Source organism: Giraffa tippelskirchi, chromosome 3 (assembly GCF_054371585.1).
Source record: "Giraffa tippelskirchi isolate mGirTip1 chromosome 3, T2T-mGirTip1v1.2.pri, whole genome shotgun sequence".
NCBI classification, from domain to species: domain Eukaryota; kingdom Metazoa; phylum Chordata; class Mammalia; order Artiodactyla; family Giraffidae; genus Giraffa; species Giraffa tippelskirchi.
This window is the reverse complement of record NC_137277.1, coordinates 12,127,732-12,138,057: the sequence shown is the minus strand read 5'-3', so window position 1 is coordinate 12,138,057 and position 10,326 is coordinate 12,127,732. Positions and strand designations below refer to the sequence as shown.

Genomic DNA, 10,326 nt, shown 5'->3' with positions numbered 1-10,326 from the left:
ATGCAAAGCCAGAGCACACGCGGGGAGGAACCAGGACGCCACCCCAAGCCCCACCGACCTCGGTAAGTGGCGGCGCCCCCTCTGCCCCCACTGCCTCCGAGGGCCGCCCAGAATCTGTCCCACCCAGGCGCGGGACAGGGCGACTCCCCCGTGGCGCCGTGCTGCGGCGCCCAGTCCCTCCCGCAGGTCGCCGAGGGCGCCGGGGCCTCGCGCCACACCTGTCCGCTCCTCCGGGAGGCCCCGGCGCCTCTGCTGCCGGCCCCTCGGCGCGGAGCCCTGTGTCCGCCGTCGCTTTGATCCCGGGGGCCCCGCTGGATAAAAGTCCCGGGCGGCTCCGCGCCAGCGCCAGAGGGGAGGCAGCCGAGCCGGTCGTACAGCGGGCTGGCGCTGGGCGAGCGACGCCAAGGAGCCGAGGCCGCGGGGCCGCCCGCGCGGGCCGCGGTGAGCGCGGGGCTCCGGGCTGGTTCGGGGCTGGGGGTGCCGACCGGGGTGCCAGTCGCTCGCCGCTGCTCTGGGCCTAGGCGGCGGGAGTGAAGGGCCCCCGGCAGCTCAGGTGAGCGCTCCCCTTGCGCCCCCAGCCCGTCGGGCCAACCCGCCGCGTGGCCAACCGAGCTCCCCCCCGCGCGGAAAAACCCCGCTCCTTCCCTGCTGGCCCCCGCCCGCCGCCCCTTCCAGCCGCCCGGGGGCGGGGGCGGCGGCGCCGGGCTGGCCGCGGTGAATGAGCCGCCGGGGCCGCCGGGCCGCGCTGCCCCCCACGGAGCCGGGCCGGGAGCGCCTCCGGCGGCCGCGGCGGGGTAGTCCAGGCCCCTCCGTCAGGCTTGCGGTTTGGGAAGAAAAGGCGATGCCTCCGCCAAGAAAAGAGCGAGCGCGGCCCCCTCCCCCTCCGCCGAGCCCGGGCGGCGGCGGCGGCGGCACATCTAACGCGCGGGCACCCGGGCCGCCGCGGCCCCCGCAAACTACGCCCAGGCTCGGCCCCCGCCTCTCATTGGCGCGGGCCGGAGCCAGCGCACCCAGACCCTGCGCTGCCCTCGGCCGGCCGCGCGCGGAGTCCCAGCTGCCCAGGCCGACGGCGCTCGGCCCCGAGAGCCTCGACGCCGAGCCGCCCGCGCCTCCTCGGCCGGGCCCAACGCGGGGAGCGGGGCGAGCGAGCAGGCGCGGCTGGCGCGCCGCGGCCCGGGCGCCCCCGGCCTGGCGCCCTCGCCGCCGTGCCGCCTCAACGCCGCCTGCTCTCCGCAGGTGGCCGCGGGCCCGAGCGGTGCGGCCATGGGCCGAGGGGTGCGCGTGCTTCTGCTGCTGGGCCTTCTGCACTGGGCCGGGGGCGGCGAGGGCAGGAAGACCTGGCGGCGCCGCGGCCAGCAGCCACCCCCGCCGCCGCCCCCGCCGCGGGCCGAGGCGGCCCCAGCAGCAGGGCAACCGGTGGAGAGCTTCCCGCTGGACTTCACGGCCGTAGAGGGCAACATGGACAGCTTCATGGCACAGGTCAAGAGCCTGGCGCAGTCCCTGTACCCCTGCTCGGCGCAGCAGCTCAACGAAGACCTGCGCCTGCACCTCCTGCTCAACACGTCGGTGACCTGCAACGACGGCAGCCCGGCCGGGTAAGGCCTGCACCCGCCCGCCGCGACCGGCGCGCCCCCGTCGGTGGCCCCGGGACCGCGGACTGCCTAGTGGCCAGCGGGTGCGCACCACCCGCCTCCCTGTCCTCGCTCAGACGCACGGAGCCTGCATTGGACCGTCCCTGCTGGCCGCAGCGGTGGTCGCCCACAGGGGAAAGGGCTCCCGTCGGGCCTCAGAGGCGCTGGCTCCGGGTAGGGTTCTGCTAGGCGACTAGCCGCGCGGGGGTTGGGGCAGCGCTGGTCCTGGGCCAGCCCCGGGCACTGACCCCTCGGCCACCGGTACCCAGCTCCTGTGCTCGCGTTCTTCGCTCCCTGGGCGGGGAGATGGCAGTCCGCGAGTGGCCCTGGCTCCAGCAAGAGGAGGTGACACAGGGGGGCGGGGAGACTCCTGCCGTCCGTACCCCCACCCCCATCCCAGCTCAACTCGCCCCGTCTGCTCTGTGCTGCTGCTGGGACTGCCAGAGATCCAGCCAGCCGGAGGGATAGGCAGGGGGCGCAGGTGGGACAGAAGGATCTGGGGTGCGGCATTCACCCCCTCTCTAGACCCTAGCAGATAAAGGAAGGATGCGAGGCTGAGGGTTGGGGAGGGGTTGGGGTGCCCATGCCCTCAGTGACTCCACAGCCTGAGGAACACGACGTTAGGTCCGGCCTTGGTAGGAAGGATGCGAACCCGCTTCGATGGCGCCCGCGCCCCTCCACGCCCGCCTGTGCGACCCCGGTGCCCCTGCCCCACGCACACTCGAGAGTGCTTTTCACTCTCCAAGCCCCACTGCGCATCCCAGGAGGATCTCGAGCCCTGGCGAAGACCCCACTCCCCACCCCGCCTGGCCGCCGGCGCCGAGGTTACAGCTGGTCCCGCGCGGGGCGGGCCGTGGGGATTTTCCACGGACCACACAGCCCCTCGCCGCCCTTCCCCGCCTCGCGAGCGCCACCTCCCGGGACTGACCGCGGCGGGCCGGGCCGGGCGCGCTCTGCGGGGGCCTGTTCGCTGGCGCCCCCGTGCGGCCGGCGGGTGCCCGGCGACAGGTGGAATGACCCCTATCTCCCTGGAGCTGGACCCTGCAGCCCCCGCCCGCCCCCCCACCCCGATGACCACGCACTCCGCCCACTTCCCTTGCAGCTACTACCTGAAGGAATCCAAGGGCAGCCGGCGATGGCTACTCTTTCTGGAAGGTGAGTCTCAGGTGCGCATGCGGCGGGGCAGGTGGAGGGCCCCCTCGGCACTGGACCCTGAGGTTGTGGGCTGTGCCCGCAGGAGGCTGGTACTGCTTCAACCGGGAGAACTGCGACTCCCGGTATGACACCATGCGGCGCCTCATGAGTTCCAAGGACTGGCCCCGCACTCGCACAGGTCAGCGCTCCAGGGATTGCCCAGGAATCCGCGGGGGGTGGGGGGAAGGGGCTCATAATTGGAAATCCTGGAAGAAGCCTCGTCTCCTTCATTTGGTAGAGCCCCCAGAGAGGCCCCACCCCATCCATCCCCCACCCCACCAAGGTCAAGGAACATTCACTCTAACATTTCATTCTTATTCCACAGGTAACTTCCCACGGCTCACCCTGGCTACACAGTACTGGTCCCTGGTCATAGTAGCTGGTTGAAGGGGGGAAGGTTGAGGGTCATGTCCAAAAGTCACAGCCCAGCTGGGCATCCTGGTCATAGAGACTCCTTGGAGTAACTAAACCCATCCATTTCCCACTTCCCTGGCAACTTTGGTTCAGGCAGGTGTCACCAGCCACCTCCTTGCTGGAGCTTGGTAGGATCCCTCCACATCCGCTCACCTTCCTGTAGTCCTCACCCCTGCCTGCATGCCCTCCTCCCACCAGAAAGACCCACTGCCTCTGTCCTCACCTGCCACAGGCACGGGGATCCTGTCCTCCCAGCCAGAGGAGAACCCCCACTGGTGGAACGCCAACATGGTGTAAGAGGGAGCCAGAAGGTCCTTCCTGGGGGGGGTCCTGTCTTGGGAGTCCTTTCTGGAGGCTCCTTCCTAAGAGGTTCTTAGGGGAAGTCCATCCTGGGGGATCCTGTCCTTAAGGGGGTCTGATCCTGGGAGAGGTCCTTCCTAGGGAGGTCCTGTCCGCAGGAGTCCTTCCCGAGAAGGGTGATCCTTTCTGGGGTCCTTGGGCAACAGAGGAGCATGGCAGGCTCACACCATCCGTGTGTCACAGCTTCATCCCCTACTGCTCCAGTGACGTGTGGAGTGGGGCTTCATCCAAGTCTGAGAAGAGTGAGTCCCCTGCTTCCCACCCCCACCCCCTTTCCCCGCCCCCACAGAGGCAGGGCAGGGAGGACAGAACTTCTGGGGAAATGCAGACGTTCAGCCTTGTAACTCCCTCTAACCCTTCGATAGTGTGTCCCAGGGTGCCCACCCCCAGCACCCACTGCCTGGCTTGTCCATGGCTGGCCTGGCCCTGGGGCAGGGGGTTCCTCACTCCTAGATGTACCCCAAGGGAGGGCCCCCAGCACAACCTTGTGTACCTGACCCACTTTCCTCCAGTATACCCCTGCCCCTGTTCCCATCCTGTGGAAGACCCTCTAGACACCAGCTATACCCAGCCTCCTTCCATCAAGGGGATGGGAGGACTGGCTGTCTGTCCAGACCACCACTTGAAGCCAGCCCTCCTTCTCTGTGCAGACGAGTACGCCTTCATGGGCACCCTCATCATCCGGGAGGTTGTGCGAGAGCTCCTGGGCAAAGGGCTGAGTGGGGCCAAGGTGCTGCTGCTGGCAGGGAGCAGGTGGGCTGGGCAGGGGCTGGGGAGGGAGTGTGGATGGAAGGGAGAAGATGGGGCTGAGCCAGGGCAGACGCATGGCCAGGAAGCTCAGCAACATGGGGCGTCTCTGAGGTTTGGCTCCCGAATGCCACGTGGCTGGAAGCTGTCCCGTGGACACTTCTGGCTCCGTGGTTGTTGGGTGTGAGGGAGGCTTTGGATCACAGTGACCTAGGCAGTTGACTAGGGGCTAGCTGTGGACCAATGCACCGCCAAGGGCTGGGATCCCTGTAGGCAAGATCACACCCGCTGGTCATTGTATCCTAGCAGGCATGTAGGGGACTCAGGGGTCATCTAAGGAATGGACAGAGGGGCCTGGATCACAGAATTCACCTTCATTTTCAGATAAGGGAACCGAGTCAGAGAGTGAGAAGGGGGGCAGGGAAGGAGGGGTGGGAGGAAGTGAGATGACCCAACACTTAGCTCTGCATCAGTGCCTGGAGCTCTCCCAGCCATTCTCTGCCTCCAAGACCTGGAAGGGCCCAGGGGCCTTACACACGAACACAGAATGTGGTGGCAACTGAGAATGCTCTCGGCTCCCTGTGCCCTGGGGAATGGGCTTGGGGGGCTGGGCAGGCCTGGTGGGTGAGTGTCCTTCCTCAGTCTGCCCAGCTTGACCTCCCACCTTCCCTGCAGCGCGGGGGGCACGGGGGTGCTGCTGAATGTGGACCGCGTGGCCGAGCAGCTGGAGGAGCTGGGCTATCCAGCCATCCAGGTGCGGGGCCTGGCTGACTCCGGCTGGTTCCTGGACAACAAGCAGTACCGCCGCACAGACTGCATCGACACTATCACCTGCGCGCCCACGGAGGCCATCCGCCGGGGCATCAGGTGCCCCGGGAGGGAGGGCCCTTTCTGTGCAGAGGGCCTGGGATTGGGTGGCATTGGGGGGTGGAGGAGCTCGTGGGGGCCGGGTGAGGGTGGGCGAGCAGCCTAACCTGCAGTGTGTGGCCTAGGTACTGGAATGGGGTGGTCCCAGAGCGCTGTCGGCGCCAGTTCAAGGAGGGCGAGGAATGGAACTGCTTCTTTGGCTACAAAGTCTACCCAACTCTACGCTGTGAGTGGGCACACAGGGTGGCGGGGGGGCTGGCCAGAGTTTCTGTGTCTACTGGAAACCCAGCCTGGAGTCCAGTCCTCAGAGGCTAGGCCCAGAGACCACTGCCACACCCAAGAAGGGTTGACAAAGTCATCTGAGCCTGGCCGGGACTTTTTCAGTTTTAGCACTGAAAGTCCACTCAGTTCGAGGCAAACTAGGATGGTTGGTCACACTGACCACACCCATGGTGAGGAACGTGCCTTGGAGTTGAATCCCAGAGCTGTCCCTGTGTGGGGCCTTGGCTGTCCCTTGCCAGCAACACACTCGAAGCAACATAATCGCCATGTTTTGGTCAAAGCGGAGTCCTGGGAGCCAGGCCAAGGTGGGAGGAGGGAACGAGGCACCTCTTCAAGGCAGGGTGCCAGGGGGACCAGTCTCCAGCACTCTGCAGGCAGAGCCTGGCTGGCCTGTGAGCCTGCTGTGGAGCTGGCTGTGGCCTCGGCCCCTGGAGCCTGGGGTGGGAGGCAGAGCTCCGAGGCAAGGCCCAGCTGAGCCGTCCCCCCAGGCCCGGTGTTCGTGGTGCAGTGGCTGTTTGACGAGGCCCAGCTGACTGTGGACAATGTGCACCTCACGGGGCAGCCGGTGCAGGAGGGCCAATGGCTGTACATCCAGAACCTGGGCCGTGAGCTGAGGAACACACTCAAGGATGTGCCGTGAGTGTGCGGGAACCCCACTCGGCCCCCCAGATACATAGTAAACCACTTGACTTGAAAGGCCACAAAGTTGAAAAACAGGAACCAGCCAAGGGGTCCTTGAGTTGATAAACTGTGGTCAATCTAGACAAAGGGGTACTACCCAGTGCTAGAGAGGAATGAGCAACTGAGCCGCGAAAAGAGGAAGAACTTTAAATGCATGTTACCAAGTGAAGGAAGCCAATCTGAAAAGGCCTCATATGGTGCGATTCCAACTCTATGACATCAAACCCAATTCACCTGCATTGGCAGGCAAATTCTTTACCACTGTGCCACCTGAGAAGCCCCTATGACATCCTGGAAAAGGCAAAACTATGGACACAGTAAAAAGATCAGCTGTGGCCAGGGGTTGGGAGAGAGAGGTATAAATAGGTGGAGAACAGTAGATGTTTAGGGCTGAGGAACTGCTCTGTATGGTACCGCAGTGGAGAACACATGTCATTGCAATAGTAGTAGTGTTAGTTTCTTAGTCATGTCTGACTCTGTGACATGTAGCCCGCCAGGCTCCTCTGTCCATGGAATTCTCCAGGCAAGAATACTGGAGCAGGTAGCTATTCCCTTCTCCAGGGGACCTTCACAACCCAGGGAGTGAAGCCCGGTCTCTTGCATATAGGCAGATTCTTTACCATCTAAGCCACTAGGGAAGCCCACATGTCATTATACGTTTGTCTAGATTCATAGACAGTACAACTCCAAGGATGAACCCTGATGTAAACTACAGACTCTAGATGGTGATAATGTGTCAGCGTAGTCTCATTGATTGTAACAAACATAGCAACTGGGGGGGGGGAGATATTCATGATGGGGGAGGCTGTGAATGTATAAGAGCAGGGGATGAAAATTAATCTATGTCTCCCATTCAATTTCGATGTGAACCTAAAACTTCTATGAAAAACTAAAGTCTATTAAAAAAACAAATATTCACCTGTCCAGCAGAGCCCCCACTCTGAGCAGGATTTGGAGGCAGAAAGGGACAGGGGTTAGTAGGGCACCTGGGAGCTGGTGGGGATAAGAACTGGGGGAGCCACTGGCCAGCACGGCAAGTGGCAGGAGGGAAGTAGGAGCCAGATAGGGGACAGCCTCCCAGGGGAGGAGCTGTGACCTGTGCGCTTTGGAGTGGGGAAGGAGCTGAGGTGGGACGTGGTTGCTCATGAGTTGCCTTCTCCCCAACAGAGCCAGCTTTGCCCCCGCCTGCCTCTCTCACGAGATCATCATCCGAAGGTCAGTGCCCCCTGGCCCCAGGACAGCTGGTATCCATAGCTCTCAATCCAGACATCTGTGACACCCCCATCCCCAGCAGGCCTGCCCACCAGCCTCCTCAGCTCTGGCTTCTTCTGAGGGTTTTCAAAACCACTTCCACAACCAGCTGTGTGGCAAGAACTCAGTGGCGGCAATGCCATCCCCTGCTTTGGCCACACCCGAGTGATCCCCAACCTGGGTTTCTGTCTGCAGCCACTGGACAGACGTCCAGGTGAAGGGGACCTCGCTGCCCCGGGCGCTACACTGCTGGGACCGAAGCCTCCACGACAGCCACAAGGCCAGCAAAGCCCCCCTGAAGGGCTGCCCCATCCACCTGGTGGACAGCTGCCCCTGGCCCCACTGCAACCCCTCATGTCCCACCATCCGGGACCAGTTCACGGGGCAGGAGATGAATGTGGCCCAGTTCCTGATGCACATGGGCTTCGACGTGCAGACAGTGGCACAGCAGCAGGGCCTGGAGCCCAGTAAACTGCTGGGGATGCTGAGCAGCGGGAGCTAGGGCCCCCTGCCCCGGCCATCTCCCCTCCAGGCCCTCCTGCCCTCCTAGGACCGCAGGGCCCCAGCCGTCCCCACCCTGGGTCTTGACGCCCTCCCCTGGCAACCTTCACTGTCTCTCTCCTACTGCCTCTGAGGGGCCCTGGCCAGAGATGGCGGACCTGCCATCAGCCTGGCTATGGTCCTTGGCCCCCTCCCACCCCTCCCTCCTGACACCCCCCATCCCCATCCCCTCATTCCTAACCGCCCCCCACTCCCTCCACCTCCAACCCGCGGTAGGGAGCCAGAAGCACTGGATTCCTCAGCCTCCAGCCAAGAAGGCACCCTCCCCTAGCCCAGCCCCCCAGCCTCTCCTGCCCTTTTGTATTATTTTATAAAGTGACTTTTTTTATTAATTTTTTAAAAAAAGAAAAATAAGCAAGAAATATATAGTGAATGATATTGTTTTGTAACATATTTTTTTTAAATAATGAAGAAAAGATAACAAAAGAGTTTCACCCTGTAGGCGTGTTTATTTGAGGGGGCACTTTGCTTGCTTCACACTCTGACCCGACCCAGACCCCCTACAAACCCAGGGAAGCAGCGGAGAAGCTGAGAGGGACTCCGGGGCCTCCTGACCTTCAACTCCTGCTCCTTCTGTTCCTACTTTCTGCACACAGCAGTAACGGGCCTGTCTCAGACAAGCCCCCAGCATGGTTTTAAGCTCCCTTTCCTCTTTATTTTGCTCTTGGGGTGACATTCACGCCACACCCCTGCCATTTCTAAGGGCACGACTCAGCATTTGTACATCTACAATGTTGTGTCTCCAACAGCAACCTCCACTTTCAAAACTTTATCATAAAACACTCTCTACCCAGCTAGCACGTTCTTTGAAGTTTGTATTGTATTTATTTTCACAACATCACACATGCACATGGTCCAGAATTTGAAAGAGGCAGAATTTTGGAGGGTGAAAATTCTCCCTTGAGGCCAGCCCTCGGCTCTGTTTCTGTGGCTAGTCCCAGAGGACACAGCCTCCCCATAAATACATACACACACACACATACACACAACCTCGTCCTTCCACGTGTGACTGCACACCACACACTCGTTGCCCTGTTTCTACCTCCCGCTGCAACTTGGGGCTGAAGAGAACATTCCCAGTCTTCAGTCAGCTCTGCTCATACCCTCTTCAGGTACAAAGGGCGCTGCATGACTAGTCTGTGTCAGCACCACTGCACACAGGCCGGCATCTCCATGGGAGGCACCCCGAGGTGGCATATGCATCGAAGATAGTTAGTCCCTGTGGGTTTTGTGACATGCTGATAAGCAACCTCCTCCAAAGGTGGCCAGGTCATGTCTCTCCAACAGACCTGGCTTCCTCAGTGTTTCCTGCACAAAGTGCCCCACACACATGACACCCTGATTCCCCCGGGTGCCCGGCAAGTAGGTCTTATTACAAGCCCCAATTTGCAGATTGGGATACTGAGGCCCTGGGACTTCCCTCGTGGTCCAGTGGGTTAAGAATCTGCCTCCCAATGCGGGGGACACGGGCTCAATCCCTGGTTGAGAAGTTAAGATCTCCCACATGCCTTGAGGCCACTAAGCCCCCACCCCGCCACCCCCAGCCACAACAAATGATCCCACATGCTGAAACTAAGACTTGATGCAGCCAAATATCTTAATAAATATTAAAAAAAGAAAGAAAGAAAGAAACTGAGGCCCAAAGAGGCTATGTGAAGGGATAGAGGAAAGACATGATGCAGCCAAATATCTTAATAAAAATTTTATAAAAAGAAAGAAACTGAGGCCTGAAGAGGCTACGTGAACAGACAGAGGAAGGATTCATGCCTAGACTCTGCTCCCAGCCTCCGACCACCCAGCCTCTCTCAGGCAGCCTGCAGCTTCAATCCCAGAGTGGGGAGAATCAGGGAGACTCCATCCTCTCAACACCCCCAAGACCAGCTGAGGACCTGAGGTCTGACCAGCTCTGGACCCACTGAGGTTGGCTTCCCCAAGGGGAGCTTAAATGAACCATTTGTGGTTTCCTCTGTGGACGGCTCCAGTGGGAGGTCACAGAGTCTCACTGACCCAGGGAGACAGTGAGGTCAGGGAGGGGTGTGGCCAAAGGCTGGAGATGAAAGAAGGGGGACCCTGGGGTGGCTGCTGGTTTGGGGAGCAGCCTCCTTGGAGGGGCATGAACAGGGTTCCCAGTGTGACAGTGGGCTTCCGGCGGGAGAAGGGGCTGGGAGGACCCAAAAGGGGCCTGGCCTTCATCTACCAGGGGAGACTTGCTTGGAGGGAGGGGTCCATGCTGCGGTCAAATCTGGGCCTCTGGGGGAGGGACCCCAGAGGCGCTGGCTGGAGGCCAGTTCTTTGCGTGGAGAAGGGCAGTAGGTGGTGATATCAGCACAGAGAGATG

General features: G+C 61.7%; 1 protein-coding gene across 1 annotated transcript; it reads left to right on the top strand.

Moving 5' to 3' along the window:
* The first annotated feature begins 1,263 nt into the window (after positions 1-1,263).
* NOTUM (notum, palmitoleoyl-protein carboxylesterase) lies at positions 1,264-8,414 on the top strand. The gene is made up of 11 exons (XM_081576359.1): positions 1,264-1,595; positions 2,734-2,786; positions 2,869-2,964; positions 3,472-3,532; positions 3,783-3,841; positions 4,250-4,352; positions 5,022-5,213; positions 5,339-5,439; positions 5,984-6,131; positions 7,344-7,391; positions 7,623-8,414. The coding sequence occupies exons 1-11, from the start codon at positions 1,264-1,266 to the stop codon at positions 7,927-7,929; spliced, it is 1,500 nt and encodes a 499-aa protein (XP_081432485.1). The 3' UTR covers positions 7,930-8,414.
* The last annotated feature ends 1,912 nt before the right edge of the window (positions 8,415-10,326 follow it).